Source organism: Neodiprion lecontei, chromosome 4 (assembly GCF_021901455.1).
Source record: "Neodiprion lecontei isolate iyNeoLeco1 chromosome 4, iyNeoLeco1.1, whole genome shotgun sequence".
Classification (NCBI taxonomy): domain Eukaryota; kingdom Metazoa; phylum Arthropoda; class Insecta; order Hymenoptera; family Diprionidae; genus Neodiprion; species Neodiprion lecontei.
This window is the reverse complement of record NC_060263.1, coordinates 554608-575287: the sequence shown is the minus strand read 5'-3', so window position 1 is coordinate 575287 and position 20680 is coordinate 554608. Positions and strand designations below refer to the sequence as shown.

At 43.6% G+C, this 20680-nt stretch overlaps 1 protein-coding gene across 7 annotated transcripts in view; it reads left to right on the top strand.

Moving 5' to 3' along the window:
• LOC107220528 overlaps positions 1-20680 on the top strand; it is a 186157-nt gene that overhangs the window by 75551 nt on the left and 89926 nt on the right. For 5 of the 7 annotated variants that reach the window (XM_015659171.2, XM_046736332.1, XM_046736333.1 and 2 more), the window contains one exon: positions 15818-15880. The exons of 1 other annotated variant lie outside the window; for it this stretch is intronic. In XM_015659171.2, coding sequence (XP_015514657.2) covers positions 15818-15880 — 63 coding nt within the window. Of the gene's footprint in view, positions 1-7654; positions 8446-15817; positions 15881-20680 lie in introns of those variants that run through there. One more of the 7 variants, XM_046736334.1, reaches the window with a different exon arrangement.

Genomic DNA, 20680 nt, shown 5'->3' with positions numbered 1-20680 from the left:
GGAACTCGGTAGCAAATTTCTACAATCCGTCCGGTTTGGAATTTTTCAAACACTAACCGAAATACGTCGAAAACTCGAGTTTTTGCTTTCATCTTGTGGATGATCAAATTTTCCATAAAAAATAAAACAAAAAGTCCGAGACTACTATCCATCCAGATATTCATCTTGTACTCGATACGAACATTTGAAGTTAAGTGCACTGAATAAATGAACGAAGATGCTTATCACCTTGTAAATTTTTATCTCACTCGTCTGCTAACCTGATAAGAATAACGTCACGCAGTAGTCACAACCATTTTATTTGAAGAAAATTCGATCATCTACAAAATGAAACCAAGATCCGCTTCCCAGCTTGTATCGTTTTCGAGATATTTCGGTTAAAGTGATTGAAAAATTATAACCGAATGAGTCACCTTTTATAACTTTCCTACCGAGTTCCGCTTTCGCGAGGCTTCGTTTCAGGCTAAAATCGAAGATTTCGAGGGGTACGCAAGGAGAAAAATGAAAAAAAGTTGAAAACCCCCCTCCCCGCCGCCTAACGCATACGTACACTGCACGTAGAGAAGAGGAGCGGGATAAAGGTTCCCCAGGGGCGATTGCGGCGTAGACACCAAAGCCTTCGGTTAGGCATACACGTTGGTACTATTCGAGTCTATTCCGTTCCCGCACCCGCGTATGTAGGCCAACACTTGACTAATTAGAGAATGATTCCGTCGGTTAAATTGCACGCTGTAAATTAGGCGAAGACTTTATTGGCCGACGGTTGTTTCTAAAGTTTAAATGGACGCTCGAGTTGCGGTACGTACGAATTTCAGGCTGAAACTACGCAGACGAGAAAAGCTGGGTTAAATACACGCAAGCGGGTTCCTTATACGAGTCGCGGTGCGAAAATGTCAAATGTATTTTCTCGCCTCGTACGTTAACTTGAGTATTCTCTCATATTATTTTTCTCCGCCGTCTCGATTGTTCATCGCGACGGAAACAAAGTCGTAAGATCTCTTTATTCTTTCACTTTTCTCACACCCGCTCGCCCGACTGTGTAATAATGGACTTTTTCTGCCATGCCGGGGTCAATTATTTACGGAATTGCGTCGCGGTTAGCGCTAAATATTTCATACCTCGATACGTGAAATCTTAGCTCAAGTCTTATCGCGCAAATATTACAATCACATTGTATCACAATATTATTGTACACGGGTTTGTATAAATTTTAAATGCTACGAGAAAAACGAGATCAAGTCGCGCGGTAAAAATGTTCAAGGTGAAAGATGCTCCGGCAGAGGGATGGAAATAAAGACACGTTAAAACGTAGGAAAAACCGGCGTCGTTATCGTCCTTCGAAATTCTCCCGTGCGCTTTAATGCCTTCGGACGGGCTTGCAGGGGATTCCGAGGGCGGTTGTACAAGGACAAAGGCTCGGGGGCTGCGACTGCTACTGCACACCCGTAATTCATGTTCACCGGCTACACGGAGAGCATGGGAAAGGGAGAATTACGAGGTCACTTCCGGTGGCGCCTGCACCCGCTTCCGGTTCCGGCTGCCCGCCGCCACCGTTTCAGTCGAATTGGCGAGCAATGCAACGAAACTTTTCAGCACAATGCTGTTGCTCGCAACTTTACCATCGCGACGCTTCTACTGGCTGTACAATATCTGTGGGTACACCGAGAATTCCATGCGAACCCGATCAACGTCTGACCCTAACCATTTCTGATTTTGTCTTAAAAAAAAAAAAAAACTGCAATTGTTCCGACTGGAACGGTAGCCTGAATTTTTTCAGATTTTTTATCCCACTGCTCGATTATTTATAAATATATAAAGTGATTTTGAATAGGATATTTTTTGAAATTCTCAAAAAATTGTTATAAACTTTATTTTCTATTCCACACATTTCAAAACCGGGGCCTTGCTGGACCAATTTTATTTCCATTCATTTTCAGCACGTTCAATTTTTCGGTCAACTAAAATAACGTTATACAAGATTATATATCAACTATATATCGTACAACAAGAAGATTTTTGCAAGCGCGAAAAATGCCGAGGGCCGCGGTTATGGATTTTTTAGTTTTTATATATTTTTTTTAAATCCTTTTATCGACAAATCGATTCTGCAATAAGAATCGCAGCTTCCAAGCTATACGAAGAGACTGGATTTAGAATCGTCAAGCAAATAGGAACGGTATTTGTTCATTCGTATTCGTCGTTGTCGACGTATTATACGCGTATAACTCAACGGAAATAAATATTGAACATTTTCGGGGTTGATTCGGGGCAGAAGATCGGGGAATCGAAGCTCCGCGGGACAAAAAATTACCAACTGACTCGAGGCTTGCCGGGGAGAAAAGAAATACTTGCGCAGGCGGGTCGAAAGTCGTGTCGAAAAGAGAAGAGAAGAGAGGAGAGGATCAGAGGCAAGTCTTAGTTTTGACGGTAAATTGGCAATTTAACAAATTTCCAAAGTTTCTTGCAGCTCGACGAAACTTTCTCCGATATACAATTCGCGGTTCTACTATATTGGCATGTACTATACAGTATATGTGTATATATAAACATGTATAACACGTGCTGTCTACCTAACAGCGATTTCAATTCACACATTACATGAGTCCCGTTGATACACGTGCACATATTGTCAATCTTACGTACGAATACCTATTCATTTCACGTTCGTATGGATAAAATAATTTTTCGGAATCGTCGAGTATTGAAATTTTGGTATAAGGTACCTTATATACAATACGATTATTGACGATAGTTGGATAAAAGTTGGACCTCGTTATCGTCTATGTTATACTATATTCGGCCCGAAGCACTTGGTAATATAGTTGAGGGATTTTTTCTCTCTCTCTCTCTCTGCTCTCTCTATAAGGATTTCAATCCATTTTACTTTTCAAATTATATAATTATCCGTTTTCTCTTCTCGTCCCTGCATCGAAACAAAGAAGCGGAGGTAGGTAGGAAGTATACGTCTATGAGAGAGAACTCCGTCCTACGCCGCGGAAAGGCAGGCTGTTGCGGAGGAACTGAATTTCCGTTAATTGCTTCGACAAAGTTTTCTGAAAGAGCGTTTGATAGAGAACGTCGGAAAAGCGACGGAGCGGGTCCCATTCGCGCGCGCGATTCGAGAGATGGCGAGAGATGGAATTCCACCGAATGGCTGACTGCCGGCTCTGCGTACATACGTACGTATACGTATATGTATATATATATATATATACGTACACAAACGCGTACACATGCCTACGTGGTATACGATAGAGAAAGAGAGAGACGTCGAGATGGGGCGAGCAAAACCATTCGTCGAAAGCAGAGCACGAACGTCGCTGTTCTTGTTATACCATCGAACCTCCGCACACGGACACGTTCGCATTATCAGGGTTGCGCGCACGCATCCCTACGTTGCGTTGCGTTGGTAGTCGTGACGGCGGAGCGAGCTAAATGTTGGCAATTCGGAGCACTCTGTTCCCTGATTGCATTTAATTACAGGAGGCAACCAACGAGCGCGGAACACTCCGCAATTGCTGTATTGTACGACTAGGACAGAGGCTAAGCTCGAAAGGGGACTCGAAAGTTGGCTCCCGTTATATGCCCGTACTCTTTATTTTTGTGCATATATTCAACTTTCCTCCGCCGTCGTCTAGGGTCCTCCTGTAATTAGTGTTTCTGCTTTTTTTTTTTTTTTCGTGGGGGCCTTTTTCTCCGATTTTCGATTTCACGTCCGCACCCATCGAATTTTGTTGATCTTGACGATGATTGAGTACGGCAGGAAGAAGGTCACTGGGTTCGCCTCTCCGATATCCGTGGAACGGGTGCGACGATGCACATGTATGAAGATCAGGTATTCGGCGAAAGGGGAAAAAAAAAAAGAGCAGGCTTCTCTTCGTGGGCTTATGCGGCCTCCGGTGGGCACCGAGCCAAAGAATTCTGGCGTTGAGAGCGCTCAGGACCTATCACAACAACCCTAAACTAACTCGGGCGTAATAAACTCTATTCGGTGAGGTCGTCGTCGAAATGCTTCCAGATTCGTGAGCAAAATAAAGAAAAAAGAAAAAAAGAAACACGGAAAAGTGAAATTGAAAGCGTGCGGCAAATGGATTGTAAAAATTTTACATTATAGATATTATAGGTAGTAGTAGGTGTGAAAACAAGTCGAGACGCCGTACGGAGAGCAAGGAACGAACAATCCTTGCGACGACTGCGTAAAGGACCAACAACGTTGTTATTATACCTACGTGATCGCTCTGGCTTTTGGAGTAGTTTTAGTCCTCGTTCGTCCGTCCGTGGGAAGGTGAGCTGAGCCGCATACGTCGGCCATTTATCAGCGAACTGTGATCGTAAGCTGTAATATACTGGATGGCGGATAAGTTACTGCCAGGGACAAACATTAATTTGGCTGGGGTCTCTTCCCTGGAGGCTATTCTGCCCCGTTAACGGATGGTCCCCGTCCTCAGACGCATTGATCCCTTTTAAGAACGCGCGCGGGTGCCGTCGTTGTGCCACCGTCGAGGACGCGAAGAAGAAGGAGAGGAGGGGACGGAGAGAAAAGAAACTGCGAAGGATCAGCGAGCCAGAGAGGAAAAGGAAGAGAAACTTCTGGCTCGGAAAATGTATTTGGAATATTTGATACTCGACCCTCTGTCCGCTCCGTTCCATTCTCCGAAAACGTGGGAACAGAAAAAAACAAAGGTGAAAATATTCGCCTCTGCGACATTCGAGGCTCCGTTTCTTTCCTCTCTGAAGGTTTTTACCGGCTCGATGCGTTTTCCAAAAACGCTGTAGAAGGAGGGAGAGAACGCGAAACGATCGTACGGCGTGAAAAGTTCCGTCGGAAAGACCCGCGTAACCTTCTCTTGAACTGGATCGTCCTTGTTCTAAATCTCTGTGCCGCGGGTGGATAATGAGGTTGGAAATGAGGAAGTAAGAGATTCCCGGGTGATCCACTCTCGCGATTCGGCAAACGATGTACCCTTATAGCCCCGTGACGGAGAGACGCGTGCCACCGGGTCGTACGGTCATACCGGTCCGGTAATAAATCCCGAGGCCCGTCCGCCCGATTAAGATTGATCGTTCGCTCCTTCTTCCAAAGCTCGAACGTCGCGGGCGCCCTTTTTAGCGGAATCCTTAACTCTCTCCTTATACCTACTTTCGGGAGGAAACCTCTCTCGGAATCACCTTTCTTCTCCTCTCGAACCTCCTCAACGAGGCGTGTGCCGCGGGTGTATGTGTATGTGCAATTTCCACATACGCACACTACTTAGAGAGATGGACACAGAGACGTGCGGGTTTCGGGAACACTTGCCACTTGCTGTACTCCGACGCATCGCAGTCGGATCCAAGGGGTAGTTTTCCCGATTTATACGGATATTCGAAAAATACGATTTTCCGCGTGGATGCGATAAAACAACGGATAGGTTGGGGGGTGGGAGGCTTGACGGAACTTGGCCGAGATCCATCGCGCGCTTGTAATTTGCGCCGTCGATGAATGGCGAGGAGGAGGAGGAGGAGGAGGAGGAGGTGCTGCTGGTGGTGGTAGTAAAAGCAAACGAATAAAAAGAGGGGACTATAAGACGAAGAAAAAGAAGACTCTTGCTTATTTTCGAACGAATAATATTTCGACGAGGAGTTGAGTCTCTCGCGGCTGATGTATACCGTTTTTTGGCGCCCGACCAAGAGTGACACCACAGTAGGAAAACGCCACGTAACTACCGACGTTTGCGCTCTAAGCCGTATCACCTACCTATATACCGATTCGAATTCGCGATCACGCGGAGCCCGGTTATCCCCGCAAACAAACTACTCGATGCATGCGTGATGTAAGGAAACAAGCTGTCCGAGATGACGTCGCGGTATTCACGTATACAGGTTCACTTCAGGTTACACTTATTTATTTGCCTACATTCCGTTTCCCGAAAATGCCAGTTATTACAGTCAAAAGTTGGAAAAGTCATTGTATAAACCGTAAAGGACAAAACATCAAGCCTGTCGTACGACGCTGCTTACCTTGGATATGTTTTCCGATTGGTTCAACCGAATCTTACGCGCATTGTTTCACCTCGTTTCCTTACATCGCGGATGCACGCGCGCCTCTCTCGTTCACCGGTTTCCGTACATCGGCTCGAATCGTGCCGAGACCATCTCGGATAATCAGAGAATCCAAGCCTGCGTATCTTTAATCGTTGTCGCGTAATCATCCGGCTGCCAACAATGAGATCAACTCGCGAGACGCCGGATTTTCGGACACCGCAACCCTGCCTACTCTTGGCACGTGACCGCTTCTGAGCCAAGGTCTCATCGTCGTCGGCTCTGATCCGGTGGTCTCTCTGCGGCGGTACGTTTCCATGACAATTACGCCGGAACGTCGTTAATCATGCGCGTCATTTGCTGGGACAAGAATATGTCGCGAAATATTATTACCTACCTACTCTCTTTCTGTATACGTTATATACAGCGAGCGATAATGTTATAATTCCGCTAACGACACGTGTGTACACCTTGATGGTCTTCGAGTTAGGATTGTCGCCAGTGATTAATGTTATACATGCTTCTGACTGACTCTTCCTGTTCAATACCACGCATAATTTGTTCGCCGAACTGGTCGAGTCAAGATCAATTTGATTTTTCGCGTTTTTTTTTTTTTTTTTTTTTTAGCACCGCTCTTCAAAGTCCCTGTTCCGCTGACCCTAAATCCTTGACTTTTGGAACACTGCCCTGAATTCAGACGCCGGTCGGACCCTCGGGTTTTAGAAACTGGTGTTTCTCGTCCGTTATACCCACCCATTGTCAAATCGCTGATTGAAAAAACAAACATGCGATTTTCCACCTTCTACAAGTAGGTATGTAACATACAGCATACGTTCAAGTATAGAAGGCAACTTTGACATGAACAGTTTTCAGGGTGTTTTTGATAAATTCACTGCAATTCTTTCCATCTCTTGTAAAAATTGGTTTATTTTTATTTCGACCTTAGTCATTTTTCACTCGCACTGATGAGCTGGCATGCACGCGTCTCTTCCACTCTGTTTACGAACAAATCGCGATGAGATATTACGATGATGAAACAATAGTCGCGTACCGCGAGAAATTTTTCCTCGTCTCGAATAATTTCTTCAAGCCGTACAGGACCGGAGGCGTGTACCCGGAGTGACACAAGGTAATAATAAAATTCGGTGTCATATATATTCTAGCCGAGACTAATAGCCAGATTTCCGGACGGCGGCGAACGAATGTGTCGTCCCAACCGCACATACATGATATATAATATAATCATCGGTGCGAAAATACATCGGCTATTATAATATACATAGATGCCGATTAGTTGACCGTATATTTTTCTTAGTTATATCACTATTATTTTTTCCACCTCTGAGTTGTCGTCGTCGTCGTCGTCAGGATGAGCGTCATTATGCCCAGAAATAGATTCTACAAACACAATTTTCGCCGACGTGTTTCGCCGTGGAGTCGTCGTTAGTCCGTTCGCTTCTTTTCTCTCCTCTGCACATCCCGTCGTCGTCGTCGTCGTCGTCGTCGTCGTCGTCGTTTATACATATATAGTTAGTTACGAGCGCCTGCGCGCTTCGTCGGCGAAATACTGAAAGACGCAACGGCGGCCGGCCAGCTTCGGAATCTGAAACGAGCTTTCCATCCCCGCGTCCGAAGACGGGAGACCCGAAAGCCCCCACAGGTGGTGGGCGTCCCGACGCCGAGCGCCGCTGCGCCGGGACAAACAACTATAACGTCGCACCATTTCGGCAGCATTGCGTTACGTCGCGTCTCGCTGCGTTGGGTTGCGTTGCGTCGCGCGACCCGTATAATACCTGTTATCATCCTTGTCGCGCCATTCGATCCTATCCTATCCTATCCTATCCTATATCGTACCATCAAATCCAATCCTATCCTTTCCAAGTGTCGTCTTCGTCGTGCTTTCAATTCCGTCGATCGGAAATCGGCCGGCTAGTCGTGCTCACGTGGCGATGTAAGACGACGCGAGACGCGTCACGCGCGGCTTTTTCACGTCAGATGTGCGAATCGGTGTTAAGGATAAATAATAACATTACCGGACGGTCGGTAGGATTCGGTAACGTTGAATTAACAGGGGGATTGCCCTTCGTGAGACCGGAGCAACGGAACGAACCTCTTCGAATAAAAGAAACGTTCATCAAGGTGTTACCGCAGGTGTAATCGTCTCTCAGTTATACCGTCAGTTTTCATTCAAACCTGCGAGACGATGGACGCGTAGTGTGTGTTTCGTTAACAGTGAACCGCGGCAGTTATTCGAGTGAAAAGGAAGCGAGAAAAGAAAAAACAAACAGACATACGTACCGTTTACGTATGGAATGTTGTGACGATCATGGAATTAAAAACGAACTTTGACACGTCGTTAGCGTTTCATTTCAAACGATATCTTCACCTCGAGACAAAAATGACGGATAATTTTATAAATTTTACAAGGTTTGTTACGAAATACACACTCGTTATTTTTAAGCTTATTAACTGTAATGTAGAATAATCAATTGCCAGGGATGCTAAAACTTTGCGACAATTATTTATTTTGTATCGATGCCTCGCTCGTACTTTTGTCCCTCATTATTTCTGTTCGCGGTTTTATCTCGCAGGACTCTGTCATATCTTTCGGAATTAACTATTTCTTCCTCAAAGTTTTCCCACTTCTGTCTCTCTCTCTCTCTTTCTCTCTCTCTCTCTCTCTCTCTTTGTAGTTCAGGTCATCGCACCTCGGAACGCAATTCTTGTATTTTAATTCGTTGCCAGAGAGTTTGCGGGCACCGCCGTTTTCCTCGTCTACATCGCAACAGATTTAAATCGAAGCGTCCGCATCGACTTGATCTCGGTATACGTACACCTATACACGCGGACCTACCGACGCGTCTTACGGCTGAGCGAGTCGGGCGGGGTTCGGTAGATTCGAACTCGGATCTTCCCGCGGGTGAAACGCTCCAACCTTCAACTAAAACTCCTCGGCGTCCTCTTCCTTTCCCCCGAGCTTTTCCTTCTCAACGGCTGGAACAAACGGTCTTTTCCATGAATATCCCCTGTTTTCGTGAATACTTGAGTAGAAACGGATGCCTCCTCGCGAACCCCATCAAAAGCACGTTAACGTTGCCATGACGATGGACGAGGAGAGAGACAAAATGACGGTGAGGAAGGTGGAGAGTTGGTTTTCCCTCCAACACAACTACACGGGCTTTCGATGGAGGAGGATGTAATTCGCGCGTATTTACTTTCGCGCAATTGTCAACGCGACGCACGGGATATCTTGTATCTTGATCAAATTCCTCGTGAAATTTTTGTCGTTGATCATTGACGGAGTGGTATGTAATACCAAATACCACTCGGGTGCTTATCGCTCTCCTTACCTTTCTTTGCCTTGTCGGAAACGATGGTACACCGATTCTTCGTTTGCTTTCAATATCGACGAGTGCGATTCTTGATAGGATCGAGACGCGTCGGGCAGGAAGGAAGAAAGGAAGGAAGGTACACGGTTGGTTAGTTAGTTGGTTAGGAAAATTGGGGACACGCGCGAGCAGCTGTTCACTACTCATCCGTACGTCCCTTCATCTTGGATATTTCTGACTTTCGGACTCGGCATGCATCCTCCATCTTGGCATCAATAGGCAACACTCGGTGAAGAATAAGAACAAGAAGTCGTAGTTTTTCCTTCTCCTTCTCCTTCTCCTTCTCCTGCAAAATCGGAACGCTCGACGATCATTGGTGATGAAAATTATTATCGAAGCTTGGGAATTCTTTTTAAATTTTCGTCACCGCGCGTTGATCTTGGCGTACAGAATAGAGAACCAATTCATAGCTACGCTACATATATATACCCAATATTTTAAAACGAAGTCTCTCTGTTGGAATATTATTATTAATAACAAAGTTTACGAATTCACGCTGTTCCTCGTCATTGAAAAATCAAGCGAGTCGGCCGTCAACGTCACTCAAAGTCCTCATACTCTCCGACGTGTTTGTCCTACTGTGAACTATCCTCGTTCTCGCGATTTTAGTACCTACATACACCTTCTATTCCTCCTATTCGACCCTCGCGATCATCGGGCAGACCGAAAGGCTAAGGATAACAAAGTTATATCCTAATTTTGGCGGCACTCCAACCCTGTATAAATATCTAACGCAGTCATCGGTTTGGACATCCTATAAAATCCCAAAATTCGCTACTTTCTCGTAATCTTCCAATTACCGCAGGTCAAGAAAAAAACAGAAAAAAAAATTTTCTCTCGAGATTCTACCGAGATACCTTTTTACGTTGATAAATAAGTGTTGAAGTTTTTGATTAATAGCTAATATGGGTGCCTATTCGGAAGACAAAGGAAAACGTTTTCACCAAAATGTGATGAACTTTATCGTTATTAGCGTTATCAGGGGTAGCATAATGAGAGCATAATGGAAGTTACGTTTGGGGTTTGATACGAGAAAGTTCGTACGTATATAGAAGAAGTTCGAAGAATATTCATTTTTAAACTTTCTTCATCGATTCTTTTATATTTCTAGCTTATTATTAATTATTATTTTCCAATGAAAGTGATTTAAATGCAAAACCGAACTTTGTTCAATTGTTATTTGCAATAAATGTTTGAGAAAATGAGTAATTTTTCTGGAAATCCGAAACGTCGTTCTCGTTTCTATAAAAACAAACTTTATCCGATGAAACTATTTTTTCGTTTATTAGTTACGTAGAAGAAATTAAAATTTTGACATTTAGAAGCCAGACTGAAAATTCGTGTTGACCGATGTTATATTTCGTTACTTTTTGTTGTCTCTTCGCTTTCGTCAATACTTTGCAAATCTCGGCCCACGTGTGATATTGGCACACCTATTTTACCATGACCATGAATTTCCAATCTTCTTCAATTCCCGAAAGCTAGCCCGTCATGTATCATTCGCGTTAAAAAGATTTATCCAGATCCGCAAAGCGTCGGTATCATTCTCTCTCCCTCTCTCTCTCTCTTTCTCTTTATTCTTGAGATACTTCCTCTCTGTTTACCCTGTCGGGTTTTGTTTTGTTTTCCTTACCGAGGGAAAATGTCACAGGAGAAGATGAAACAGTTCTGAGAAAAACAGTAGCTTTTCGCGTCGGTCCGCAGTTTCCAAGTGGGTACATAACTGATATAATATAATATCGCCAAGAACAACAAGCCTGGAGATGTGTACGGAGATGGCGATGGAGATGGATGAACAAACTTGAATGATTGAACCGAATGGAATAACATTAACTCTGCACTTTTTTTCTCTCTTCTTCTACTCTCTTCTCCGATACTGCCTCTTATTTTAGACCATGGGATCTTTGGAAAATTAAGTACTTCTCAAATTACAGGTTATTTCTATATACCTACCGTTTACCCACACTTTAGATACTCCCCGTAACCTTGACTTTTTTCTCTCTCTCTCTTTCTCTCTTCATCTTACTATCCGTATATCGTGTTTTCCAAATATTCAACCACACCGCGTGCGGTGCGTTTGTGTTTCGCACACGCGCGCACACGTATGGATTTTTATGCCAGCTGTGGTATTACAACCGTGTAATACCGGCTGCTTCTGACCATTTGAAACTGTACGCTATAAGATATTATTTACGACGACGGTTCCGACCGTGCAGTATTCCGTCGTGCATACACCATTACGAATACGCATGTGTGCATACACGTATGGCCAAACAAACAAATATAATCCGCGAGCAAACGGCCGAACCGTCAAGCAATGTAATCCTCTGCTCTCACTCTCGGACATATATTTCATACGTATGCAGAGACAACACCGCAGAAACGTATACACACGTTTCTATACAAACGCTTCGGAGAGGCTGCAGAGGATGATACCGATGCACACATCGGTTAGGATCGTTTTATATTTATGGGGATTTTCTGGATTGACCCGTTAATCGATCGTATGCAGATTTGTGTTGAATTTTTTCAACGTACTTTTTTTTTTCTTTTCCTTCAAACAATTTTCAACCCAGCTGTGAATAAAAAAAAAAAAAAAATAAATAAAATATTTACATATGGGTAAAGTCGCACGTTTTGTTGTACAATACCAACCTACTTGTCGATTTGACCGGGTTTCAAGCAAGTGAAAAAAGATGACAAGCGTATTTGCAATATGAAGGACACGCGTATGTTTTTTGAATTTTCAATATTTTTCGTCGTCGCTGTGATCGGATCGTGATTCGAAAAGGAAAACTCGTCGTAAGATCGTTGTTCGTCGCAACGGGCTCTGATTAATTTTCGCAGTCTCTCACCCGTCGCGCGTATTGTTACACTTGTATGCAATACCTGTACAGAACGAAGCTACGCGACGGATGCGCGAGCTAACGAGGTGTTAACTATCAACCGGTGTCGCTCGTCTCGTCCGACGTCACTCTCACCGCCACCGTCCGGGTACATACGTGGGTGTAGTAGGCACAGGTACACGTGGGCACTTGCACGTTTCCCATCTATCTGCTTCCGAAAACCGTGCCCGGACCCTGACTCATCTCCGAAAACAAACATTGAACCACGTTATAACTAGAAACTTGAGCGTTTACGTTACACGATGGTGGGTATAATATTTTCTCAACCGCTACGTCGAGAGTTGACCAGTCGATAGATATAATCCTAGATCGTAACCGCTGCTCGACTTAATGGATTCTTTATTGCAACACTCTGCGCTTATTCACATTCAATGGATAACGATTTACCGTACCGAATATTGAAATTCGAACGTTGCTTCTGCTGTGTTTCAGTTGAAGATTTGACTGTAATTTCGAAGCCGAATTCTTTTCAAAGTTATTCGAAAGACCCGAGAAAGACCGCTACCGTAGCTCGGTTTCTCGTTTTAAAATCTCTACCCGGACAACCGCTCGGGTGAAAAGCTCGGATTTCCTTCCCTTCCTCCCCGCCGCCTCCGCAAAACCCCGTGAATTATAACCCGTACGCGTGGCTGACATAAATAAAGCGTAAATCTTTTTAAACATTTCGGTTAGCGGGAATAATAATAATAGGTGGAATTGTATGGAATGGAACTGTATGGGACGCGGAACATCGTACGGGAAAAGGTGACATCCCCTGACGCCATTTCTCCCCGCACCCCCAACGAATATGACGATTTTTAATTTTTACCGGCGACGGTATTTTGCGTTTGGCGTTTGTCAAACTCGATGAATAGAGAGGAGAAAACGAAAAAACAAAACACTACTTCGGGATACATATGTGTATTGTGAATTTTGAACGCGGCTACGCTTGCCTCGCATCGATAATGCGACGGACAAGGAGAAGAGAGGGTGGCAAATTTTTCTTTTTCTTTTCCGATCTCGTGCGAGCGAATTTGCAACAAATTTATATTAAACCTAAATAAAACAAACAGTCTTTAAAAATCTAAATAAATAATTTAAAAAAAATATGGTGCTCTTAAAGTGGAATTACATGTATTACGTATTATTACTTGTAATAACTACAAAACAAATTTGCCCGAGTTGAAAATTGATTGAATTACATAATTTTATAGAGGCTGAAATGTTTTGCAAAAAAAAAAAATTACAATATTTCGTGACAAGTCAATTTTTACATGACTTCAACCTTAACCTTGAGTAACTTGTGAAGGAGTTTAGTCATCAAAAAATTTCAAGAAATCTTTTCTATAGAGATTCAATTCCCTACAACAACATGTATCAGACATTTATGTACATTGCCTCGTTGCTGAACTACAAAATTCAGAAATAACTAAAATTACTTTCGCCTGTTAATTAAATGAAAGATGGATAGTGGAAAATGCAATATTGCGTTCAGGAACCACTAAATATTAACATTAAAGGCTCAAATTATAAAAGGCGTCTTATACTTTCTATTCCTCCAATTGGCAAACGTGTAACTTTGAAAACAAAACAGATGGTCGATTTTTTTTTTTTTTTCTTAGATCACCCTAATGTACAATACATACATATACACATGTACGGTAAAAAAATTTCTGTCATATGCAGCGTATAACGTGCGTAGAAAACTCGGCAAAATATAACTTTAATCCCGCGTTAGGACGCTGGATGTGGCATTGCCTTTGCAAAACTCCGTCTACCAAACTTGCGAGTTGTTCAATTTATACCCAGAACGACGCGGTGTCAAAGGCAGGTCGCAACCTACCTCTTTTTCCGCTTCACCCTCCTCATCCTCCCCGTCTTCCTTACCCTCCGCCGCTCTCTTTTCACCGAACGTTTTCTTCACTTTTCTCAACTTTACCCCAACTTTGAACTTTACTTTCTGACGTCATGTGTTCTTGGTTCGTTCCTTTTTTATTTCACGCCACTTGTCCATCTCGTCCTTTCCGCTTCACACACGTTAGTCCGTGTATCCATGGCGCGTGTTGCGTGTAAAAAAAAAAATCGGAAAAAAAATCACACACATCTCTAATTAATTAAAGAAAATTCAGCCACTGCGCAACGTTACGGTACCGAGTAACGTCTTGACGAAACAGTGACGTAAGAGATTGGCATCTCGAGGTTAACCAGCGTGCGAGCAGCAGCCGTCTTACGAGCGTCGCGACGCCAACATCGACGTGTGTAACGCGGAACGATGACGTCAGAGGGAGGAGAAGACTCGAGCTTTGCGAGTAACCGTAAACCTTTGCACCCCTCGTACGATACAACGCGACGCTCGCCGTTGACACCGGCAAAAACGTGCGTTACTACCGACGCGTTAGCGATACGGTAGCTGATATACGCTTGCGGTACATGCGTTATAAGCGAAGGTTAACACGGCCCTCTTTCATTTACCCGAATAATACCAATTAACTGGCATCCGTCATGCTCGTTTGGGTATGTCGAGTTAAATGTTTGCGGTTACGTCAACCACGGCGATTACAATTGCACGAATTGGGGTTGTAATAAAAATAGAAAAAAAATAAAAAAGAAAAGAAAAAACAAAGAAGTGACATATGTGTATAAGCTATAGAGTTAGTATCTCGTTTACGTTTTTACCGCAGGTATATTTTTCATCGTACCTTGCTAATGCAGAGAGATAGAGATAGAGAAGAAGAAGAAGAAGAAGAAGAAGAAGAAGAAGAATGTAAAATTTGACAGATTGAAATATTTTCCTTTTTCCGTCACAGTCTACGCGGCTTAGTTTTATCGCCGTGATGCGGTCGGCGGAAGTTTGGATCAGACGACGGTTAATCCAGGTTTTACGGTCCTCTCTCACTGATCGCTACACTCCGAAAGACCGACTTCGACGTTTATTTCCCTCCGGATAGGTTATACGAAAATATATATAATATACGTATACACATGCACGTGTGTGTGTGTGTGTGTGTGTGTGCACATATAAAAACACTTGCATACCTGAGTTGTTTTTTTCCTGATTCGAAGCGCGAAGAGCCTCCCCATCTCTCGTTTTACGTATAATAATTATAATCATTATAGATGGGTTAATGCATAGTCTACGTACACATGTATGCACGTATAACGCGTAGGTATAAACGCAGATGTACGCGGTGGGGTATTTCGCGAGTGCCAGGAAAAATAGATTAACATTACGGCAGACAGTTATAATAGTTGGATATGTAATGCACGTGTGCGTGTGTTGCGTAACCCGCATACAGTGCAGTAGCAGCAGTAGGTACTCTACCTACCTACCTACCTACCATTACGATAATTGAAATCGTGTTTGCTCGCTGGTTTTCGCGGTACACGCGCTCTGCTTCCTGCGCTGCACGTATGCGTGTATTAACGTCCCTTCTATATTTAGGATTGAACCGACTAAGGCTGTGGCTAATAACTAAATCTTGCTTTTTTTTTTAATTTTTTTTTTTTTATTCTCGATTGTTACAGAACGACAGCGGGCTAGTGGAGACAGATCCAAGTCGAGTTGGCAACATGACAGCTATCAACTCGGTGAGTCCCTCTTTTTCTACGCCCCTCTCACTCTCCATCTTTCTCTCTCTCTCTCTCTCTCTTTTTCTTTCCCTTTGTTGTTGCTTTATTCGTGTCCAACGTCACTCGACGTAAACTGGAAGAACAACATTATCATCATCATCATCATCATCATCGTCGTCGTCGTCGTCGTCGTCAATATCATCAACGTCGACTAATCCATGTTTCCTTTTTGAAGGTGAAGAAAGATAAAAGAATCACGAATGGTCCGTAGCCTCGTATTTATTTCTACTCGATTTTTTTTTTATAATCTTTCTTAACGCACACACGGCGTTAGGTGTGTGCCTAACTACATAGGTACGGAGCCAGGCATCACCTTGTCGCGTATATATCCTTCCGGACCTTTTCTATTCCGTCTCGTGCAGCCGGCTGCTTGTGCGAAATCACTCGGGCGATATCATCGCCTCGCGTAAAGTCCAAATCGAAAGCTCGGTCCTATTTCTCATCTCTCTCCGGCCATCGCGTTTTACGGGTATAGGTACATCCCGTACCTTCTCGTAAGGTGTATGTATGTGGATAAAATTTTTTCCAATATAGATTATCTTCGAATGCCTCACTCCTCCGTCGACGAGAGATGGAGGGAGGATCGAGAGGAGATACGGTTGAAGTAGAAAGTGAAAAGACAAAAAGAAATATCACGCGTCTCTTGTTGTACGTTGATATTCGTTTCACATTCGAGCGAGGTGAAACACCGGCGTGTATAACGGGTACAGAGGGGTAACAAAAATAGATTGATCGCGTATCAAACGGATTTTCGCTCTTATCGTTGTGAATTTTTTCCTCCAGCCGATGTATCGTGAGAATGAAAAATCATCCGCGTGTATGCGCATAATAATAAACATGTTATGGAAATAATAGTGAAGTCATTTTTATGCCTATAAATTTAAAGAAAGAAATGATTTGAAAAACGAAGGTAGAAAAAAAACGAAAATGGACAAAAAAGAAAAAAGATGATGACGAGATGCGGAGGAGAGAAAATGGAAAAATCATCAGTCAAGAAGAGACACGTAGAGATGTATGTTATACGAGAGAGAAGGAACGACGGAGGAAGAGAGAGGGAGAGAGAGAGAGTGCGTGTGTCGGTAGACTCGTCAAGAAACGAGTTTAAATAAAGATCTGGTGTCCTAGCGGTATGTGGGTCAGTCGCAGCAAGAACGGAGAACCGAGAAACGGAGAAGGAGAAGAACTGAGAACGAGGAACGAAAGGCAGTAGAATAAGCACGAGGAGCGTCGGACATTCGCGGTGTGTTACGTAAGGCGGCGTACTTCGGACACATCGGGCTTTGTCACTCGAAGCCTGACTAATTGTAAGCCCGCGAAGACGGGAACCTAAATACTACCTATTATATTATACCCACCTCGCTTCTCGTCTCGTCTATGCTCTTGTCTTGACTGCCGCGTAACATTCCGTACATGATTGATAAATCACGCTCGCCGAGATGAAATTCAATAATCGTCATCGACTTTGGACATTTTTATAATTGGAATAACGGGATATCGTTGGGAAGAGTTGTTGGTGCAAAGGGTGATATTTTTTTCGGTACCTAAACAAAGCTGCGCCCTAGTGTGGTTCTTTATTTTGCTTTAAAAAAAAAAAAAAAAAAAAAAAAAAATTTCATCAGGTGCCACTCGAGAAATGTGCGACAAATACTGAAAACAAAAACTGTCGCAAAACCGGGAAGAGGAAGGAAAATATTTAGAGGTCGCTACCGATTATTGTAATATTTTTTATTTATTTTTATGTCTACATCTTACGGACTTTTGTATTTCGAATCGTGGTCAAATTAATCATCGTTCAACGAAATCGGTACTGAAAACAAAATGAGGACGATAAGGCGATGCGACGTTCCTATTTCGGTAACGAAAACTGTTATTCAAATTTCTCCGAGACGATTAATCTTTCGGTTAAACGACGAGAACAGCCAACTGCGGAATTGTTGGTCGCAGTTTGCTGTTGATTGGTGAACAATTAATTGGGCCACGATTCGAAAAAAATAAACTAATATGTGTATAAGTCGGTAAGGTGGGCACGTAAAAATTAGTAAAAAATATTACTATAATCGCTAGCGACCTCTCTCCTCCAGGTTTTACTAAATTTTTTTTGTTTGGTATTTGTCACAAATATTTCGCGTGGCACCTTAAAAAAAAAGGGATAAAGTTGAAAAATGAATCACCGTACTGAACACCGTGTTTTCAATGGGTGGGAATCTTGAATGACCGGAAGCTTTTGCCGAGATGTTGCGAGTACGTCGTTCGTTATCCGAAATCCGCATCGGGAACTCTGACGCGGTTATCTTCGCATCTGCGTCGCAACTTCCGCAGCTTCGTTCGTCGAGTGTAACGATTTTAGAACGACGAGAACTGTGCCGCGTGTAAACCGCAAGAAATTTTGTGAATTTCTGCACCCTCGATATGGATTGTATGCCTGTAATAAGATTCTCTATATAGCTTCGTTTCGAAGTGAATTTTTATGTAACTTAGCGCAGTCGGGGTAGGATTATATAGGGGAAGAGAGGAGAAGACTCTTTTTCTCTAATTATTATTTATGTATACATTTCTCGGTTCTCTCGAACATTCCGCATGGAATAATTATCGGGAGAAAGATTTAAGGGATTTATACGCGGAGAGCGAAACGTCTCCCCTGCTTTACTTCTACCTCCTCCAACTTCTTCATCTTCCTTCAGCCGCCTCTAGTCGTGAAAATAAAAAGCTTTCGCCTCAATTGGGTCGCGCGGGAACGTAAACGAGCAACCCTCCATCCTCCTCCTCCTCCTCCTCCCCCCCCCCCCCCCCCTGCAGAATCGATGGAAATGGTAATAGTTAACCCTGCAGCCATATAACGGATAAATCCGGTCGTGGGTGCAGACCGTACTAGAAAGGCTGAACAAACCGTTGCAAATCCTTTCCGAACGTCCACTTTTCACGGAACAAAAAAACAATTCACCGGTTCAGCAAAATTTAGCGGTAATAGCAAAAATTTTACAAGCAAACCCCGTCGGTGGAAATATATTACGCAGCAATACTCCAACTGTTGCAACAAATATTTTTTTACCCCGAGTATATAAATTTTTTATTTGCATCGCACCGTTGCATCGTAGATTACAGGTATTAGATTTTGCCGATGTAGTCGCGGGGTTGGAAAAGCTGAGAAAAGCCGGCGCGTCGTTGGCGCAACTTGCTTCTATAATTAACTCGGCATTCCTAACCTCCCCTAATGATTTATCACAACGTTCCTCTCCAACGACAGACGCGTCAATTCTTAACCGTTGATAAATTACACCATCGCGAGTGCGTGCCGAACGCTAAGAGCTGCTTTGGCATTTCTTAACGTCTGCTGAGCCGCCGACGACGCTGCGACCTCCGCGAGTATATTCAAGTCGCTCGAATCCAATTCCTTTTCATTACCTTCGCTCTTCGGGAAATCACCTTCTTTTTCCCTTAACGTCCTTCGATTGAAAATTTTCTCTACCATTTCGATTTTCGTTCCCGCATGCCTCTTTCTCCCCGTATCCTACATTCAAGCTAAACGTGCATATTCGATAATCAAATCGACAAAAAATAATCTACCGCTATTGATTAATCGAGTGGAGAGTCGGTGTCCAAGATGCATAGACGTGTGTACAGGATGTTCCGTTCAATTTTACACGCCGGAATATCTTGCGGACAACGCGTTTGATTGGCGGAAAAAAAATTTTGAAGTATAAGTTTCACGATTCGAAGATGGCTGTACGCTGTTCTATCCTACGTTTCATTCGGTGGACGTTTACAAGGTCATTGGTAGGTTAAAATTGCATTTTTATATGAGAACGCGTACTGTGTTTCAACAGATCGAGCAGTTTTGTTCTAATTTGTCGTTCCTACGACATCAATTTTGTTTTTCGTAAAACACGAATCTGTGGAAAAAAGTATACTTTTCCGTTAAAGAAAAAAAAAAAGCAATGCCGACCTTCAAACGACCTTGTAAACGTCCACCGAACGAAAAACACGACAGCACACGTGTGTGCATGCATCGCCCCCTGCGAACCATAAAATTTTCGTTTCAATCATTTTTCTCTGAAACGCTTTGTTCGCGCAAGATATTCCGTTGTATCGATTCGAATGGGACGCCCTGTATGCATAGATTTTCCGAGTTTCCGGCTAAAGAAACAGATAACGAAAATGGCCGCGTATAGCGGAAATAGGCAGAGAGAGATTGAAGGAACAGGGATCGCTAATATTTGTCTAACAAATGTCCCCCGGGGATATTGGACGATCCGGGGGAGGGTACAGAGTACAGTTACGGATACACACCGTAGACAAACGTCGAGTGCGAGGTAAGGGAAGAAGGTCGGCCCCCGAAACTCGTCCGTCCGGAAAATAACCCCGGCGAAAACAACCCCGTTTTTTATTCCTTCCAGGCTTTCTCTTTTCATCCAGACTCCGTTTGCCTCCCTCGCGCCCTAAGGACCGCGTTGGCCCAATTCCCGAATCGCGCGGGGTGTGCTTGCCGAGGGACGCGGACGACGGAAGCTTGGCTTTTTGCACCCTGAAAGGGTTCCGGTTGAATTATATAACCTTGCGCGCAGCGGTCGTTGACAAATTTTATCGCTGCACTGGCGAAACGGTCGACACATTTATTAAAATTCGATTCGATACGATAGGGTTATTAGATTCATCCACTTTTACTTGCCACTCCTGCACGCACCTCGAACTACGACGTCAGGTATTTGGTGTACCGCGTACCTACCATTGCCCACACGTATATACCATGGTGGTTCATTT